This window comes from Accipiter gentilis, unplaced genomic scaffold (assembly GCF_929443795.1).
Source record: "Accipiter gentilis unplaced genomic scaffold, bAccGen1.1, whole genome shotgun sequence".
NCBI lineage: Eukaryota > Metazoa > Chordata > Aves > Accipitriformes > Accipitridae > Astur > Astur gentilis.
In genome coordinates this window covers 2,703,802-2,722,992 of record NW_026060824.1, presented here as the reverse complement: position 1 = coordinate 2,722,992, position 19,191 = coordinate 2,703,802, and the positions used below count along the sequence as shown (strand labels likewise).

At 56.7% G+C, this 19,191-nt stretch overlaps 1 protein-coding gene and 2 non-coding genes across 3 annotated transcripts; 2 read left to right on the top strand and 1 right to left on the bottom strand.

The window, feature by feature from the left end:
• The first annotated feature begins 3,374 nt into the window (after positions 1–3,374).
• TRNAF-GAA (transfer RNA phenylalanine (anticodon GAA)) lies at positions 3,375–3,447 on the top strand. The gene has a single exon. It is a non-coding gene; the product is annotated as a tRNA-Phe (tRNA).
• A 380-nt stretch (positions 3,448–3,827) lies between these two features.
• TRNAA-CGC (transfer RNA alanine (anticodon CGC)) lies at positions 3,828–3,899 on the top strand. Its single transcript has one exon. It is a non-coding gene; the product is annotated as a tRNA-Ala (tRNA).
• A 2,811-nt stretch (positions 3,900–6,710) lies between these two features.
• On the bottom strand, positions 6,711–15,270 carry LOC126036885 (antigen WC1.1-like). The gene is made up of 14 exons (XM_049797100.1): positions 14,940–15,270; positions 13,166–13,474; positions 12,623–12,937; positions 11,723–12,049; positions 11,322–11,636; positions 10,653–10,967; positions 10,115–10,177; positions 9,708–10,026; positions 9,258–9,283; positions 8,832–8,969; positions 7,990–8,085; positions 7,483–7,566; positions 7,125–7,277; positions 6,711–6,895 (listed from the first exon to the last, which is right to left on the bottom strand). The coding sequence occupies exons 1-14, from the start codon at positions 15,268–15,270 to the stop codon at positions 6,711–6,713; spliced, it is 2,976 nt and encodes a 991-aa protein (XP_049653057.1).
• Positions 15,271–19,191: the final 3,921 nt, after the last annotated feature.

Genomic DNA, 19,191 nt, shown 5'->3' with positions numbered 1-19,191 from the left:
ACGCAGACGCTTTACGATCTGCTTTCATTTCTTACAGAGTTGTCTTAATCAATTTCCATAAAGTTACAAGATCTTTAACTTCTTTAGACCCGTCACTAATTTCATCCCATAGGGAGGTTCCGATAGCATTCCAGGTACTAAGCTCAAAAGCTGTACCCACACTAATTGAAAGGTTTCTGTCCTTGCTTCATTAGTTTTTTAGCTGATTTATCATCGTCAGTTACCATATCCCATAATACGTCTCCTAATCTACGCCATTCACTCTCCTTAAATAATAAATCCGGATTCTTAAAGCATCCCTTAACGTGACCCAGCGCGACTAACCCCGAAATTTGCTTAATGCAGTTTACTCCCCGCTTTTCTAAAAAGCACTGTAATAATTTTAGGGCTACCTCTTGATCCATTGCCGGCCGGCTTCTTGATACTCCTGGGTGCTACCTTGATTAAGGCACCTCGGTTAAAAAGTCTTTGCAGCCTTTTTCCAGTAGCCCTCACTGACGGTGAACCCCTTTTGGACGGTCCAGGCACAAGAGTTAACACACCAACCAAGACGATCAGCGTTCGGTTAATCTTTTGCCCCCCGGTCGCTGCTACCGGTGCTTCTCAGTGTCCGTCGCTCCAATTCCCCTTTCTTCGGTCCCCGTTCGGGCGCCATTTGTTGGAGCGGCGGAGGAATGCACATAAGTCGACCCAATATGAGTGATAGAAGTGATTCAACTTTATTTGCACGGATAGCTCATGTTTATACAGTTTGCGATAATTATGCCTACTAGTCCTAATATGATTGGTACATTGCTAATGTTTATTCATTGCTAAAACACACCCACTTGTGATTTGCAGCTATGCGTGTTCCGTAACTTTGTCATGGGAACTTCTTCAAAAGTTACTTATGAAGTTATGCCAAGGTCACACCGTCCCTGTCTTTCTCCTGATAACAGCGAGACCAGCTGTTGTTTTTCTCCCAATATCAGTAAAGCCAGCTATTTTCAGCCAAGGCCTAGTCTTGTTGCTCAAACTGACATTCTTTCACACAGAACTCTGCTCACACAACTTTTCCACAGGCCCATGTCCTTTTTCATCAAGCCACTTCCCAACAGGGTTGAGCCCTTTTGAAATATTGCATGGGAGGTCCTATATCGTACAGGCAGGAATATCAACCCAGATTGGGGATGAAACATTATCTGAGTATGTAATAAGCCTGCAAAAACAACTTTGGGAGATAGAGAAACTGGTCTTAGGAACCAGAGCCCAAGGTCTTGGTGGACCGGTGCATGATATTAAGCCTGGTGATTATGTGTATGTGAAGTCCTTTACAGATCCACCTCTGGAACCGAAGTGGGAGGGCCCCTTCCAGGTGCTGCTGACATCCCATACAGCGATCAAGATGAAAGAACAGACCTCATGGCTACATCACACGAGAGTGAAGAAAGCCCCTAAGCCAAAATGGAAATCGACACCTGTGGGACCATTGAAGCTTCGTATCCAAAAACGATGATAGAGGTTCTTATGTCTCTGCTGAACGGTAACTTAATAAGTGCTTGGGAGTGGCCTTGGACAAATGCTTATTTTAGGTATACGGGAAATGCGGGAAACGATCTAAAAGGGATGAATTTGGCAACTGTTGTAATACGTAATGATGAAACATAATGAACCACTTTTAAAAAGCAAAAGAATTTGCTTAGGGGAAAGAAAAGGGGGGAATTGATACAGGGAAATAACCATCTGCCTTTTGACCACTTAAATGTTTAATAATTCTGTTGGCCTTGTTTCTTCTTTTCCTGTTCGCTTGCCAGGGCCTGGCGCCTGTGGGGTCTGTCAAGGGTTAAGCTTATCAGGGACTGGTATTCCTCAAGGACTGACATGCCAGACAAAGGGCGTGATAAGGGGAACTGCAATGCTAGTCTTACCACAGAACTTGTTAGGACTTGTTAAAAACTGCTGAAATCACCAAGAAGAGAGCATGCATGAATGACTAAAGTTCACTAGAGGACAAAAGAAGAAGAGGAAGATAAGACCCCTGAAGAAGTAAATGACCACCAGAGACAGATCTGAGCCTATGCAAGATGACATAAACGATTTAGAACTGCTGACGCAAGGTTTTGAACTAACCCCACCCCAACTTATACATATGAATATTTTGTATTGTGTGACCCTATGAATATGTATGCTCTGGTGTAATAAATATCTGGCTGCTTGCTGAGACAGTGTGCAAGCTTTGAGGAGAAATCCCCTTGCACCCCGGTGCCGGAATAAACATGCCTGCTTCATAACTCACTCTCCGAGTTGTAAACTTTGTTCTACCTGTCAGCAGAGTGGGCCAAAAACACCCTTCCAGATTTCAAAGAGAAGAAATGCCAAGCCCTACCCCTGGGGTGCCCCTAAAAGGCCCTGGGGGTCATGGTGGACAAGCTGCACATGAGTCAGCAGTGAGCCCCTGTGGCCACGAAGGCCAAGACCAGCCTGCCTGTATGAAGAGAAGCATGGCCAGGAGATGAGGGGGAGGGACTATCCCCCTCCATTCACTGCTTGCTAGACCACATGCACAGCACTGCACTGAGTTTGGGGCCTCCTGCCCCCAGCACAGGAAAGACATTGATCAACGGGAGCAAGTTCAGTGAAGTGGCACCAATACGGTCAGGTGTGTGGGGGTGTGCACGGGGCTTGAGAACTTTCCACCTGAGGATAGGTGAGGGAACACTGTTCAGTACGGAGATGAGATGGCTTTGGGAAACTTCATGGGAGCATTTCAGTACCTATCAGGCAGTTAAGAAAACAGAGCCAGGCTCTTCATCATGGTGTATGGTGGGAAAATGAGAGGCAAGGGACAAAAGTTGAAAGAATGTTCAGGCAGGAGGTGAGGTCCATGACGTCATAACCATAAGGTCACTTATGCACTGGAAGAGGTTGCCCTGAGAGGTTGTGCAGTCCCAAACCTTGGAGGTTTTCAAGCCTTCTCTCCCCCTACATATGGTCTCCAAACATTGAACAGAACACTCTTGCTCGTGCAAGAAGGAAGCAAAAGCCTAAGGCACCAGCAAAAGCTCTGCCTCCCCTGGGCCCTCTCTTCCCTGTGAGAGAGGTCTTCCACCAACCCCACCCTTCTTCCACCTTCAGCTTTGGCAGCTGCCTGTGCCTGGCCTGCCCACTTGCCTTCACCACTCACCTTTGTAACTGAGTCATGACACATATCTTGGCACTCCCACTGTAAGCTGGCACCCACCCCACACCTGGAGTCGACCTGGCCATGGTGGCATGGAGAGGCCAGGTCCCCTCTGCCCAACACTGGGCACAGCTTTTCCCTGTGAATGTCCCCAGGGAGCTCTCTTCATGTGTGCGTCAGCCTGTGCCCTGGCAGGGGTGGGACTGGGACCAGGGCTGAAGTAGCTCAGCTGGGAGAGCGTTAGACTGAAGATCTAAAGGTCCCTGGTTCAACCCCGGGCTTCAGCAACGATTTTTCTCCTGTAGATTTTTGCAGAGACTGCCTGCCTGTCTTCTTCCAGCCTGCCCTGGCCCTCCTTGCTCCTTCACCCCTTGCCAGAGCACTGCCCTGCACTGTAGCTGCAGATCTGCAGGTTAGAATGAGCCTTCCTCTTGCACTGCAAGCCCCCAGACTTCCCCTGGACAGGACTCTCCATTCAGTGCTTCTTTGGGGGAGTCTCCAGATGTCCCTTCTTCCCTGCTCCACAGCACTTGGCATCTCTCCTTTGAGGGGTCTCTGCAAAGACCCTGTCTCTCTCCTCTTTGCCATTCTCAATGGTGCACAGACTGCTCCCCTTGTCATAGACACATCACGGGAGAAGAGCGTCTCTCCTGCTGGCAGGCATCAAGGGGATGTAGCTCAGTGGAAGAGCACCCACTTCGCATGTGGGAGGTCCTGGGTTCAATCCCTGGCATCTCCAGGGGTGGTGCTTTTGCCCTGACTGCCCGGCCTCAGGGAGGTGTGGGCTGGAGCTTGGGCACTGCTCCTCTCCAGGTCCTGTGGGCCTGCCCTGCCCACCCAGGGCTTGGCTGTGAGCTGGGCAGGGCTGTGGGATTCTCAGCTGGAGTTTTTCTTCCACCATCACCACTGGCTTGAGCAGAGCCTCAGCTCAGGGAACCTGGATCTGCTAAGGTCAGGCACAGCCCTGCAGAGGTGGGACTGGTAGGGCCAGTGCCCACCTCTTCTTCCTGGGGTGTTTGGTGATTCCATCCACCCTGTGCTGGTATGATCAGGGAGTCACAGGTCTGTCCCCAGCCATGCACAGGCAGTGAGGGCCGGGAGATGGTGCCTCGGCTGCTCCCTGGCAATAACCCGCACAACCAAAATGGGGCATGAGACATGGATTTTCACCGCAGGGTGCCCAGCACCCTGGTGAGCCAAAACTCAGAGAAATAAGGCTGCTCTCCTATGGGCTTTAAACAGCCCAGCTCTGCCCAGTATGGGGGCTGCAGTGCTGAGACTTGGGGGTCTCACTGTGACACCCCCTCAGGCAGGTCCTCGGGAGCTGCAGGAACAACCACAGGTCTGGGGTACAGCAACAATCTTGCTTTGCTGCAGAGAATGGACCCAGCCTGCAGGGCCAGACTGTTCAGGTCCCCAAATGCCATGAAACAGGCTCTTCCTGCTCAGGTGTGCTGCCCCCCTCAAGCACACACAGGCCTGTGGCTCATCTCCCCCAGGAAGAAGAGGAAAATATCTGCCAGGTGCCAGAGTAAGGGAGAAATATTACACCTGTGGGAGGGCAGATCTGGCAGCCAGGTGGCACAGGACAGGCGCTGGGTTCCTCTCCCCAGTGCCCACTTGGAGCACCTTGAGTCTGCACGTCAGTGTCCATACTGTCCGTAGCCCCCACCATCCTGTGTTCAGAAGATAACACTCCCCCCTTCTTCTTTACTTCACTTTTATACCTTCCTTCTCTGAGGTGCACGGCTGGAGCTTGCCCCCATGGGAGTTTTCCAGGGAATGGAGGCTGTGTTTGTAGTGCCCATTTCTGTCACCCCTCACCGTGGGGGTCTCACCCTGGGAACGCTGCTCTCCCGTGGGGTCTGCCAGCAGGAAAGCTCTGGGGTATGGGGCAGAGGGATGTGTGTGCCTGGGCTTCTCCCAGATCCCCCCAGGATCACCACAGGGGTGGAGGAGCTCTCAGCAGGGAATGGGGCAATGCTGAAGTGGGAGAGGATGTTGGTGACAGGCACCTGCTCTCTGCTTCCCCTCTAGGGCCAGATCCTGCTGTTTGCAGCAGTACTGAGCTCCAGCAACTTCCCACATGGAACCCTGCCACAGACAGCCAAGGCACCTTCCAGCCCACAGCAGAGGAGCCTTTTGGGGAAGTGCCAGAGGGGTGTGGAGACCCACCAGCAGGAGGAGGAAGGGCAGTTCGGGTGCCAGGTCCTGCCCAGGTGTCAAACCCTTCTCCCCGCCTGGCTGCTACATAAGAAGTTTCTCTGCCCATGGGCGCTGGGAAGCTGAAAGCCACAGCCAAGGGAGAGGGACCCTGGCTCAGCTCCCAGCAGTGCCTCTTTTTTTGGGGGGGGAACACACAAAATCTCCTCTGCCATGGAAATGTGCCCATGTGAGCATCCTCTCAGATGAGCCCTTCTCCAAGCCAGAGACTGGACCACGGCTTTTGAATGTAGCACACATCTCCTGGGGATCTTCTCTTCTCCCCCTTGCCCTCCAACAGTGCTGGGGGAAAGGTGCTCCCATCCCCCCTGCTCCCATCCCTCTTGTACCTGCACACAAGCACCACCCTGACACAAACCCAAACTGACATCCCTTTCGAGGCAGCAGGAGGGCAGGGGTGGGGGCTGGAGGAGAGCAGGAGGAGGGGTCCCAGGTCTGCCGTGGCACCTTACAGCCTCTGCTCAGGAAGAAAGCAGCTCAGTGCCTTGACAAGAGTGCTCAGGGTCTGCAAGGGCCCAAGGCAGCAGAGGCAGCCCATGGAGACTGGGGTCCTGACAGAGCATGAGGAAAGGGAATCCCAGCCCCGTGTGTCCCAGAAAGCGGCTCTCTACCTTGTGCTGGGGCAGTGGGGAGCAGAGCTGCCTCCTAACCATTGTGGGAGGTAATCCATAGGCCATGTTCCCCCCTGGGGCTGGCTGGGATGTTCAGGGCACTGCAGCCACCTCAGGGCTCACTTCTGTGGGGCCACAGCCCAGGGCTTACCCTGACATGGCAGTTCTGTCATGGCCTCTGCACTGTGGGACCAGCTTGGCCCAGGCCCTGCCTGGGGCAAAGAGCAGCTGGGAAACCCTAGGGCAAGGAAATGGGTGCTCTCACTGAGGTGCATCACAGAACCTATCAGAGAGCCATTTTGACTAGAAACTGCCTGTGGCCAGTAGGATGGAAATGTCTCTGTCAGCAGGATTATTCCCCAGTGACCGTGGGCTCTCACAGCCCCACAGCCTGACCCCAAGCCTGCTGGCCCTGAGAAATGCCCATTTCCCCACCTCCATGCCTTTGTTCTCTGCTCCTCCTTCTCAGCCTCAGGAAGATGCTCTGACACTTGGGCAGGCAAGCACCAGCTCCGGGTCAAAGCTGAACACAGCTGTTCTATTATGAACAAAGATGATGCACAGCATAAAAAGGGGAATAAAAATAGAGGAAACTCCAGGCGGTTTCTGTTGCCCCTGAGCCAAGGGACATGGTTCCCTGGTGCTCACGGCTATCCCAGCTCCACAGACCTCTTCTCCCTCCTGGCTGCACCCAGCTGCACAGCAGGGATGGGCTCTCATGGCCTGGGGCTCCTGGACTGTTGTGCACAGAGCTCTGGTGTCACAGCCATTGTGTCCTCAGGGAAATGTGCCGGAGACACCTCTTCAGCATCATCATAGGCCATGCTCCCCAGGGACAAGGGCCACGTGCCTCCTTCAGCTCCAGGGACCCCAGCTCTTCTCCAGGAGTGCAGGCTGGTCCCTGCAAGCAGCAAGGCAGAACATTGCAGTTTGGCCCCATGGGGTCTCTACATCACCTTCCTCCCTGCTCCTCACCACATTCAGCTCCTTCTCCCTCCCCTAGTACCTCCAAGGAAAACTCCTGGGACAGGTTCCCCCTTCCCAGGAGGCTGGGGGCTCAGGACAGCAGTGACTTGGGTAGCACCAGGGATGGCACCCCAGGAACCAGCAGTGCTAAATTTCCCTCTCACCTCCGGGTGCATCCCTGGGCTCTGCTCTTTCCGCTGGCTCCCTGGGCATTTCCCTCTCTCCCTGCCCAGGGGCAACATCCTCCTCTGGACCAGAAACCTCCCTGGCATCATCATAACCATCTGCTGGGTCACCTCCAGGCGGGACAAGAACATCTGAAAAGAGAGGGGAGCTGGTGACAGTCAGAAGATACATCCTGCAGAGCAGAGAGAAGATGTGCAGGGACACAGGGCTGAGACACTGCTATTGGCAGCACCACAGGAGCCCCCCATGTCCTCCCCATCTCCAGAGGTGACACGGAGTGACACCTCTGTCCATCACATGTCTTCAGGGAGATCAACTCCTTCTTGCCTCTGTTACCTGCTGCTGATCCCAGACCATCCTCCTCCTTGCTGACCCCAGGGTAGGGCTGCAGCTGGGTCAGGGTCTCCTCTGAATAGGAGCCTGGAGAGATGCACAGTGGGTATTATGAAGTGAGCCCCACTGACCTGCCTCGTGGTCAGTGCTGCTGGGGCAGGGGGACCCACAGAGCTGGGGCTGCATGGGGAGGAGGGCTGGGAAATCACCCTGCCTCCCTGGGGCAAACCCTGTCTCAAAGGTGCTCCCAGAGCTGCCCTAGGACAGCCCTTTCCTTCACTCCACGCATGTCACATGGGGTGGAGGGGCAGGAAGAGAGGGGCTGTCCAGCTGGGACAGGCAAAGCTGGTTGGGAGGAAGCTCCCCTCCCAGGCCAGGACCTGGATGCTGTCCCCACAGACCACATGGTCCCAGCATCACAATGGGCTGGGGTCTTCAGGGAATCAGCCCTGGGTTGGGGCCAGTGGAAAGGGTCCTGCAGATGTACGTCCAGGGAGGACCCACACCCACTTGAGCGACCAAACCTCGCCTGCTTCTCCCACACTGGGCTGTAACCAATCTCCTCGTACACAGCCTCAGGGAACATCTCCTGAGCACTCCTGGAGCCTGGGGACAGAGGTAGGGCTGGCACAAGGACAGGCAGAGGGGCAATGGGATCACACTGCGCTCCCCCAAACCTGTTCCTTGGGCCAGCCCAGCACTGGCCAGACAGCACAGTCCCACTGCACGGTCCAGGCACAGCTGCCACATCCCCAGTGAGGGCAACATCGCTGTGGAGATTATCTGGGGCAGCGTCACCCTTGCATCATCCCATCAGAGACAGTGCTCATGCCCCTCTGGCCCCAGGGTCATGCAACCCTTCTCTGACCCTGGAGCAGCTCCCATGTTTTCTCTCCACCTGGAGCTTTCCCCTAACTGTCCCATGGGTCTAGGGTAGGGCCCATGTCCTGCCAGGGTCTGCACAGGGCTGGGCAGAGGGGACAGCCTGGGGGCCTGACACCATGGGGACAGACCATGCTACCCTGCACTCCTTCCATCATCTCCCTTGTCCCAGAGCATCCCCAGCACTACCCAGAGCACTGCCAGCCTTGGCCATCTCCTCTCTGCTCACATATATCCCAGCTCTACTCTGCCATTTCTCTCCTTGCCCCATCGCTACCTCCCCCCACCTCTGGGCTCTCTCCACCCCTTGCTGCTGGTGCCCCACGGCCAGCCAGTCAATGGTGTGGTGCATGGGACAGGTGGAAGCCCACGGTCTCATCCCCCCAGCTCTGCCTGTGCCCCTCACTGACACCCTGCAGCCCTTCCAGGAGGTATCTATCTTCCCCTGGGACCGCTGTGGAAAGACCAACCTCTGCGCCCAGCCCTGGTGCTTAGCGCTTGCCCAGCCAGGAGGGCCAGGAGCAGGCAAAGAAGGACCCCCAGGATGATGCAGATGATGACGGGCACTGAGACTCTCCCGCTGACAGTCGGACGGCCCCGGGGGGAATCTGTGTGGGCAAGAATATGGAAAGGCCAGCAGCAGGCCTAGGTGAGGTGGAAAAAAGCACCATTCCTGACCCCCATCAAACAAAGCAGCAGGGGGTGGAGGGCCCCAGGGATGAGCGATGGAGAAGCTCCTACCCTGATGAGTAAATTACAACTTTCCCTAGCCCCCTCACCACCAGACCAGTGCCTTCTCCTGGGAGTTTCACCCCTCAGCAAGGAGCCCCTTCCACCCAGCTGTGGGTCACAGTCTGGCCCTGGGGATACCCAGCCCCGGGGGGAAGACAAGTTACCTGCTTGGGGTGGGGATGCTGCTGTCCTGGGTGTAGCTGCAGAGGAGAAAAAGGAGAGTTGGGCAGAGAGGGTGGGTGTGCGGGTACCAGGGAGCCTCCTCCCCAACACACCGTGTGTGTGTCTGTGGATGTCCCTGACACATCCTACCCAAATTGCCCCTCCTATAGTGCTAGAAAGAGGCTGGGAAAGGGCTCAGTGCCTCTGCTCCGGGTGGCAGGCAGGATGGCACAGGCAGCCCAGGGGATAATCCTGGGTCTGCAGGGCCCCGCGGGCAATGGCCAGAACACATCCAGTTCCACCAAGGCTGCTCCCCACTTGGCACCAGGGTCCTGCACTCTGCAGGAACATTCTTGCTCTTGGGAGGTCAGGGGCCATGCTAGGACCAAGGGGGCAAAAGGCCTTTCCCAGCTCCCTGCCAATACCCGAGCAAGGGGTCCCAGACCTGCCACTCACCTGAGCAGTTCACGGCAGCGTCCTCTTTATGCCGGCAAGCACCACCATCCCCAGGCTGAGCCCAGCAGTCCTGCAGAGACAGCTCTGTCCCACGGCACTCCACCTGCTCCAGCCAGATGGGGCCCGTCCCCATCCCAAACGCAGCCTCATGCAGGGCAGACACTGCCGGGCCACAGCCCAGCTGCCTGCACGCCACCTCAGCATCCCGCATGTCCCAGGAGTCGTCGCACACCGTCCCCCAAGCGCCACGGTGCCAGACCTCCACTCTGCCCGAGCACCTGCCCTCACCTCCCACGGCACGAATCTTCTCCCTGTCTGGAGAAGGCAAAGACCTCCCATGGCACTGAGAGAGCAGGCAGAGCCCTGCCAGACAAGAAGCATCCACAGAGGAGCAGCTCCCTACCTGTGCATGTCGTGGAGTTGGGGCACGGGGCCAGCGGGACCGAGGGCATTTCTGGGCGTCTCCCTGAAGAAGGAAACACTGTGGTGAAAGGGCTGGTTTGGGAGATCGTGCAGAAGAGAGCAGGACTGATCTCTGCTTGTGCCTCCCTCTGCCATCTCGATCACGCCAGCAACTGAACCCTGGTCATTCATGGGACATGTCCAGGACCGTGGGGGGACTCCAACTGCTCAGCCCCAAAAGGTCCCTGTTTAACAGAGCAGCGGGAACGTGTCTATGGAGGGGAGGCTCTTCTGAACCCTGTCTGGTCTCTTCTGAGACCTCACCTGGAGATGCCTCTGCCTCCCCCAGGTGCTGCTGGCAACCTGGGTGGCAACTGCTGCTGGACCTGTGTGGCTGTGATGGCTTTTCTGCCACCAGCAGCAGAAGGGACTGACATGGAAAGGAAAAGCCCCTCCAAGCTCTTTTTCTGCATTTGGCTGTGCTCAACAGGGAGCAGGAGCTAGAGTGACACTGGGGTGCCCAGGTGGCTCAGAGTTACCATTGCAGGTGATGTGGATCTCCTCTCGTGAGTCTTCACATGACTGTGGGTTCCAGGGAGCAGAGGGACACTGCCAGAAGGAGCTGGTTTTCTCCCCACACTGCACGTTATCCAGCCATGTAGGGCCAGACACCCTTCCATAAGACAGGGGTGTTTCCAGGGTTCCTCCATCCCCACAGCCCAGCTCCTTGCATGCCAGCGACACCGTGTCAAGAGCCATTGAGTTGGAGCAAATGCTGCCCCACGTTCCATTGTAGAAAATCTGCAGGCGCCCGGAGCAGCCATCACTGTTCTCCAACCTCAGGGCCACGAACTCTGGGAGGAAAGGCACCAAGGGGAAACAGGCTGGTCTGGGGCTGTGGGAGCCAGGACACCTCTGCACCCCCCAGGCCCACAGCTGGGTAGGGCCATGGCCAGTACGTCCCCCTTGCACCCAAGGGTAGAGAGAAGCCCCTGATGGACAGACACCCCTGCCCTTCCTGCTAGTCCTCGGGGACGGCTGAGCTCCCCAGGGACCCAGGGGACTGAGGGTACCCGTGCATGGGTGTCCACAGGACATGCTTGGGCAGGAGCTCAGAGGCAGCCAGGGACAGCCTTGGCCATGCCCGCCTCTCCTTGTGTCCTGGTCTCCACGGGAGCCAAGCTCCCACTACAGCTCCCGGCACAGACCTGAGCAGACGACTCCCGCATCCTCTTTGTGCCCGCAGTCGTGGTGCCCCCAGGGCCCGGCAGGGCAGTCCCAGAGAGCAGCTTCAGCCCCAGAGCAGTTCACGCCATCCAGCCAGATCTGCCCGGAGCCTTCCCCAAACTGAGCGGAGCCAGCTGCCTCCACTGCCCCTCCACAGTCCAGCTGGTGGCAAACGACGGTGGCATCAGACAGGTCCCAGCCATCGTCACAGACAGTCCCCCAGATGCCCTGGTAGTAGATCTCCACTCTCCCAGCACAGCGCCCGGACCCGTTCACCAGCCGGACCCTTTGGCTCCCTGTAGTGGGTAGAAATCCCAGTTGCTGTCAGGGGTTGGCTGCCCACCCACCCCATCACCTGGGGGGCCCATGCAGCGCCACTTACACCAGCAAATGACTCCCACGTCCTCCACAACCCCTGCCGCTGGTGCACTCTCGGGCAGGGAGGTGTTGCAGAGGGCCAGGCTGGCCTCATGCCCTGTGCACCGGACCCCTCGCAGCCCCACGGGACCCGTCCCTCGCTCAGGCTTTGGGGGGTTGTAGGCTGTCCCTGCGTCTCCGCACCGCAGCTGCCGGCACACCACGCTGGCCTCCTGCACGTCCCACTGGTCATCCAGGACTCTGCCCCATGTCCCATTCTGGAAGATCTCCACTTGTCCATCGCACCGGGTCTCTCCACCAACCAGCCGCAGGGATGCAAAGCCGGCTGAGCCTGGGGAGAGCAGAGATGCCACAGACATTGGTGGTACCGGGGAGCATGGCATCCTTCAGGGATGAGGGCGAGGGCAGATTTTCCGACCAAACATGGCAAGATTGAGCCTTTTGCTGATGAGAAGCGAGGGCAAAATCCTCTCTGCAGCTCACACCCAGGTCTGCTGTTGGTGGGGGCACCCAGGCACCTGCTCCCTGGGTGGTGGGATGAGGCTCTGCAGAGCTCTCTCTGGGGATGGGATGCAGTTGTCTGCAGCCAGAGGGATGGAGCACAGCCCTGCAGCCCTGCTCTGGGCTTGACCCACAGTAGGAGAATGGAGGAGCCCAGGCCTGGTGGTGGTGCTGGAGCCTAAGCCACTGCCCTGGGGGCAGATGCCTGCCTCCGTTCAGCCCTCAGCTCTCCCAAAGTAGATTGGTCACTCTGAGCAGGTAAAGCCCTCCAGATGGCTCCTGGGGAAGCCAGGTTTTCTCCAGGGAGAAATTCAGCCTTGCACTGCCGCGGGACCCCTGCTTTGGGTGTCCGTGTCACTCACAAAGGGCAAAAGGAGTTATGCAGCAATTTTCCAGCACTTACCTGAGCAAACGACAGCAGCGCTGTTCCCGTGGGAGCATGGTGAGGCCCCCAGGGTGATCACTGGGCACTGTCCCAGATGGGTTTCTGTCCCGTCACAGTGGAATGAGTCTCTCCAGACAGGGACAGTTCCTCTCCCAAAATGCTCTCCTCCAGGAATGGACTCAGCAAACCCACAGTTGAGTTGACGACAGAGAACATGGGCATCCGAGAGATCCCAGTGGGAGGCACAGAGAGTCCCCCAGGTCCCCGACACCTGGACCTCTACCCTCCCTGCACATGCTGTGCTGCCGTTCACCAGCTTGAATCCTGTGTATTCTGGGGACAGAAGAGGAGAAGAGAGGTTGGATTGGTGCTCACGTACCGTCAGTAGCTGGCAGAGACGCCAGAGGGACAGCATGCCTTTGTTCGCCTTCTGCACTATTTTCATGCTGCACACAATCCCATCTTCCCTCCTGTCCTCACACCTGTCCCAGCACGGTCCTTGCTCTGTTCCCCAACCCCTGGCACAGACCTGGTGTTCAATACCCCTCCCTGAGTCCTTACGTGTGCAGGTGACAACCGCGCTGTTCACATGGGTGCAGGGCTGGTCCCTGGAGGACCCTCTGTGGCAGGACATGAGGCGGGATTCATTTCCTACACACTGCAGCTCTCCATCCCAGATGGGACTGACCCCTTCTCCAAAGTGAGCTGGCCCAGTGACAGGCAGGGCCACGCCGCACTGCAACTCCCTGCAGACAACATCAGCAGCGTTGGGACTAAAATGTGAATCACAGACAGTTTTCCACTGGTCCTCATCATGGATCTCCACACGTCCTGAGCAATGGCTCTTCCCTTCCACCAGCTGGACAAATCCTGGAAAAAAACAAAACAACTGGGAGTTCCCAGAGACCTCTGGCAGTTAAATGCCCACATCCTGCATCATCTCCAAGCAAGCCATGACCAAACTGCCCATTGCACATTCCAGAGGAAGTTGTTGTGGGAGTGTTGGTGACACAGGCACATCTAGACCCCCATGCACCCCATCTCTACACCATAAGAGCACTTGTGGGTATGTGTCTGTCGCAGACTCACAGCCACAGGTCCTGCTTAGACAAACTGCTCCCGCCCAAGGTCCCCTGCGTTGCCTGGTGTGGTCTCCCCAGCACTGCAAAAGTGTGAGCAGTTTGGATCCAGGAGAACTGGCCCAGATGATAATGACTGCGGCAGCCTGCTCAGCCCCTGCAGAGCTTGGGACCAGGCAGGACCATCACCCTGATGCAACCAGAAGCACCCCTTGATCCCAGGGGTGTTCCTGGGGTGTTGGAAGGTTCATTTTAGGTGGAAGATGTCACAGAGCATGGAAATGGTGCAGCTGCCATCATGCCTGGTGCCTGTCCAGACCACTCTGATGTCTGCTCAAGGGGAGGGTATCCTCAGCCAGGGACACAGTGCTATGCCTGGAGGTGTCTACAACCCAGATAGATGGCCGGACAGAGGGGCAGGAAATTCGCATGACCCCTTGGGCCCATACTGCCTCTCAGAGACCAGCAGGCACAGATGAGGATCAGTAACTGCTGCCAAAGCCCCCATGTCATGGGGCAGTGTGGGGAGCCATGAGCAGGCAAGAGAGATTGGGCAGTAGGTCAGCACTGCCTGCATGGTGTCATGTCCCCATGGGGCTGTCACAGCCCCAGGGATTTCTCAGTGCCAGCCTGTCACTGTGGGGGTACAGGAGGGAGCAGCCAGGGTCAAGCAGCCACCAAGCCCTGAGGCCTCACAATGCTGGTCCACACAGCCGAGCCCTGGGCACAGGCAACAAAGGCATTTGTGGCCACCCTGCTCCATTCCCCAGGGCCCAGCACTCATCCTTTCTGAAAAGCCCATTTCATTCAGTTGAGGTACTCATGCCTGTGAAGGGGAATGACCCAGGAGGATCAGCCATCTCATGCCATTCCTCCAAAGCATGGAGTGCCGAGCAAGTACCCCCGGGTGTCTCCAGCACAGGGACCCTCAACATTGTTGGCTGAAAACTGGCAGAATGGGTGGAGACCAATGAAGCCCAATGGACACCCCAGGGCAGGGATGGAGGATTCATCTGCGGCCCAAGACACTGCCTGAGGGTGACTGAGACACTCTGGCAAGGACAGTTCACCCTATAGTAGGCTCCCTCTGGGCCTTCCCGAAGGACTGGGGCAAACAGCAATGACAGTCCCAGCCTGGCAGTTAGACCAGCATCACTGGGCCCTACTCCGGTGTCCACTCGTTGCTCCCCGAGGGCACAGCCAAGGCCCCTTCCCCCATCCCAGTCCCAAAGGTAGGCAGCAGCTTGTCCCCTTACCTGAACACATCACGCCAGCATCGTAAGTATGAATGCAGTAGTGTTTACCCCATCCTCTGTGTTTGCAGTCAGACAGGGCAGACTCGGTGCCTTTACAGTCAACAGCATCCATCCAAATGGGGCCAGATCCTGCTCCAAAGTATCCATACTGAGGAGCTCCAACAGCAGACCCACAGCCCAGCTGCTTACAAACCACAACTGCATCGTTCATGCTCCAGTAGTGACTACACACGGTCCCCCACTTGCCACCATGTTTCACCTCCACTCTTCCAGCACAGCGCCTGCCGCCATTCACCAGCCTCACCTCCGCAGCCCCTTCAAACACCAACATGGGATGGGTCAGGAGAGTGCTAAACCCCAGCACTGCAGGTCTGGGGCAACCCCAGACCTGGGCTGATTCAAAGGTACAGGGGCAGGAGCCCTCTCCCCTCCAGGCTGTCCCTGGTGCAGTGCAGGTGTCCCTTCTATCCCCATGGTCTCTGCAAGGCTGTGGGTGTACAGTTCCAGCCCAGTTGGGTCACTCGCCGTCCCACTGCACAAGGACTCCCAGACACCTGCCCCCGCATCCACACCCACACCCACACTGCCCAACGCTGCACTGAGAACCCACTACTCCCTAGCCCAGCACCCCCTCAACAGCTCCATGTATGCAGGCCTGCAGCTTCCAGCACCAGCCTGCTCCTGCCCCAGCACCATCCAAACTCACCCCCAACCCCAGGGCCTTCTGGGTTCCCAGGGAGCACTGAGATGATTCTGAGGATCCCCCAACCCATGTCCCCTCCTCGCCCCTGGTGTCAGCCCACTCCCTACACTGGGCCAAGGTCCCCAGGAAGAATGTCTCTCTACTGTAGATGCCCCGGTCCCCTTCTCTCTGTGGGGTCCAAACTGCTCTCAGGGGGTCAGGGGTCCCCTGGACCAAGGGGGCAGTGAGCAGCACACAATCCTTCTGAGGTACCCTAGAGCTCAGCAGTGCCCTGGGCATCTCTGGGTGCTCCCATCACCAGCTAGGCCACCACCAGCTCCAGAGGTACAGGGCTGGGGAAGAGGGGATCCCAGAAGGGTACCCCAGGACAGGGTGTCTATCAATCAAGGCAGGCACAGGCTGCCCTGAACACTGGAGCCCTGGAAAAGGAGATATTCTCACCCACCCAGATGGGCACAGGGAAAGGCACAGGGTCCATGGACCTGAGCACCTTCTGCCCCTCATCTCAGTAGCAGCTGCAAAGAAACCTCATTCCCAGAGAAATGCCAATGACCACACTGGTACCTGCAGGCCCTGGGCTGTGGGACAAAGGAGTCGGCACTTACCCCTGCACAGCTGTACCCAGAGGAGCAGCCACAGCATCTGAGGGGACAGGAGTCCCTCGGTGCCCATTCTGAGCCTCCTGCCCTGCCAGAACATCCCTGCTACGTTACATTCCCTGCCACGGCTCCTGGGGACTCATGGAGACAATGACGACGGGAGGGCAATATATATCTGCAGATGCCAGCCCAGCTACAGGAGGAGCCAATCGAAGCAGCAGCACCTTTTTAGACATTATCGGGAGCGATCTCCCCTCCGACACAGCCCAGCCCTCCAATGAACTTCTCCAGCACTGTTCATGACCATATATGAGAGATGGCTCCGCTACAGGTGTCACGTCACTGTGGCAGAGGGCCGTCACAAGACAGGGCCCGTTGTGGGGGGAAACAGGCTTTTCACCCCCTGAACCGTGCCGTGTGGTCTAGGAGCACTGAGCATCTCCTATTCCAGGCACATCCAAGAGCCCCAGGTGTGAGTGTCCAGCCACCCCTGTGCCATGGGAATCACAGGGTTGACACTGCAGTGGGGGCTGTGTCAGGAAGGGAAGGAGACAGCCCCTGCCCCTGCTTCAGACCCCGCTCTGCTGGGAGAAGCAGCTGGGAAAGGGCCTTAGCCCAGGCCAGAGCCCCATCCCAGCAGTGCTGGCTTGCACGTCCCTCCCTGGAGAGCCCCACAGAAGATCCCTTCCAATGAGCTGGAGCTGGGACATGTCTCTGTCCCAGCAGCAGACATGCAGCCCAGAGGCTCAGACACATCCCTGACTCTCGGCATGTCACCGAGGGGCCGTTATTCCCTGCAGGTGAGTCGGGAGCTGCAGCCTGCAGGTGCACAAACCACAGCCCGTGTGGCCTCGCAGCGCTCCCCGCGCTCCGGAAGAAGCCTGTGGTTTCCTCCTGGCGCCATGCCCAGGCACATCCCTGCGGTGCCCCTGAGCCAGCCCTACCCCGACTGCTCCAGCCAGGGCTGCAGGGGCTGCTCCTTCAGCCTCGCAGAGACGGGGCCAGGAGGATCCCGTCCCCTCTAATGCCCCTGTGACAGCACACGGACACCCTGCACCGAGCCCTGCAGCCATGGGGTGCCGTCAGTGACGTGAACACTGCCATCCTCCCACGCCCACTGCTGTGTGCTCATGATTTATACTGACGGTGACCTCACACCCCTCCTACTGCCACCACTGTGTGTGCCTGAGTTACAGTGCCACACGTGTGTGCGCGGTGGATGGACTTCTGCTAATGATGGTTCTTCCAAAAAGCCGTGTTTGGTTGTGGTCTGAATATTATTTTGGTGACACCAGAAGCACCTACCCAAGCTATGTGCCAGCTCCTGGTCTATCAGCTATCCAGGCACCAGTGACATCACAAGTTCATCCATACACAGCCATGTGCCTACTCCTAGCCTATCTGCTAATCAGCCACAGGTGACGTCATAGTATCTGCATCTGACATGGGCCTGTTCCTGGCCTATCGGCTATTCAGACAACAATGACCTCAAAACAACCAACACAAACTAGGGGCCTGCTCCTGCCCTGTCAGCTACTCAGGCAGCAGTGACAATAGAAGCACCTACACGTGCCATTGGCCTACTCCAGGCCTATGAGCTACTCAGGCAGGAGTGACCTCCTAAGCACAGACACAAGCCATGGGCCAGCTCCTGCTCTATCAGCTACTCAGGCACCAATGACCTCCCATGTACGTGTACACCCATTTGCCAGGTACTTTCTGGTGCAGTAATCTGTCTCCGGTGGCCTTACAAGAACCTATAAGGGCCATGCACTTGGTCCTGGCCTATCAGATCTTCATCCGAAAGTCACAACACAAGTACATACCCAAGCTGCATGTCTCCTCTTGCCTATCAGCTACTCAGGCACCAGTGAGCTGACCACCAAATATCCACCTAATTGCTATGTGCTTGCCTGAGAGATGCAAAGGCACAAGTGACCTCGCAAGCTCTGACACAAGCCACACCCCTACTCTTGGCCTATCAGCTACTCAGGTATCAGTAATCTCACAACGACTTACACAAGCCTTGTGCCAGCTCCCAGCCTATGGTCTACTCAGGCACCAGTGACCTCATAAGCACATACCAACTTATTTCCTACGTGCTCGTCTGGTGGGGTGACCCCGTGTGGCAGCCTCCACCCAACCACTTGCTCACTCCCCACCGGTGGGATGGCGGAGGAAAGTGGAAGGACAAAACCAAGAAAAATATCTCATGGGTTGAGGTAAAGACAATTTAATAAGTGGATTACCTCTTCTACTTTGAAGAATGCCCAGCACTCCCCTAGTTCTATTGCTGACTATGATGTCATATGGTGTGGAATATCCCTTTGGTCCATTGGGGTCAGCTGTCCTGACTTTGTCCCCTCCCAGCCTCTTGCCACCCCCAGCCTCCTTGCTGTCAAGAAGGGGCAGAGTGAGAAACAGAGAAGGCCTTGATGCTGTGCAAGCGCTGCTCAGCAGTAGCTACAATGTCAGTGTGTTATCCATCAACACTCTTTTGACCACCAAGGCAGAGCTCTGCACCATAGGGGCTGCTAACAAGAAAATTAAAGCCATCCCAGCCAGACCCAGTACAATTTTCACACCTTATTCCCTCCTCTTTACATCCTGCTCAGGTCCTACAGGATTCCATACATTTACATCCACTGCCACCACCCCCTTCCCCACCCTTTGACAGGACGTACACGCAGCATACTGGATTTGGCTGGTGTGGCTCAGGTGGACCTGGACAAGTGTCAGCACACTCCTGACCTCTCCCCTCTCTCAGTCAGCCAGAGCTGTTTGAAACATTCAATCAGGTTGTCAACCTAAGGACAAGGAAATGTGTATAGCACCAGTCTGCACCCCACAGTGGTCTTACAGGTAGCTGTGAGATCCCCCACAACCCCATGGGGAAAGGGAGTTCCCCACTACAACCCTCCCTCTCTGCTTGGAACCTCAAAAGCCACTT

Excerpts from the sequence above, each read along its gene's own strand:
- LOC126036885 (XM_049797100.1), bottom strand. The coding sequence starts at position 15,270 with ATGTTGGTGTTTGAAGGGGCTGCGGAGGTGAGGCTGGTGAATGGCGGC. Across the intron at positions 10,027-10,114 it reads CAACTCCACGACATGCACAG|ACAGGGAGAAGATTCGTGCC; the intron begins GTAGGGAGCTGC and ends TGCCTTCTCCAG. Across the intron at positions 6,896-7,124 it reads GCCCAGGGATGCACCCGGAG|GGACCAGCCTGCACTCCTGG; the intron begins GTGAGAGGGAAA and ends TGCTGCTTGCAG.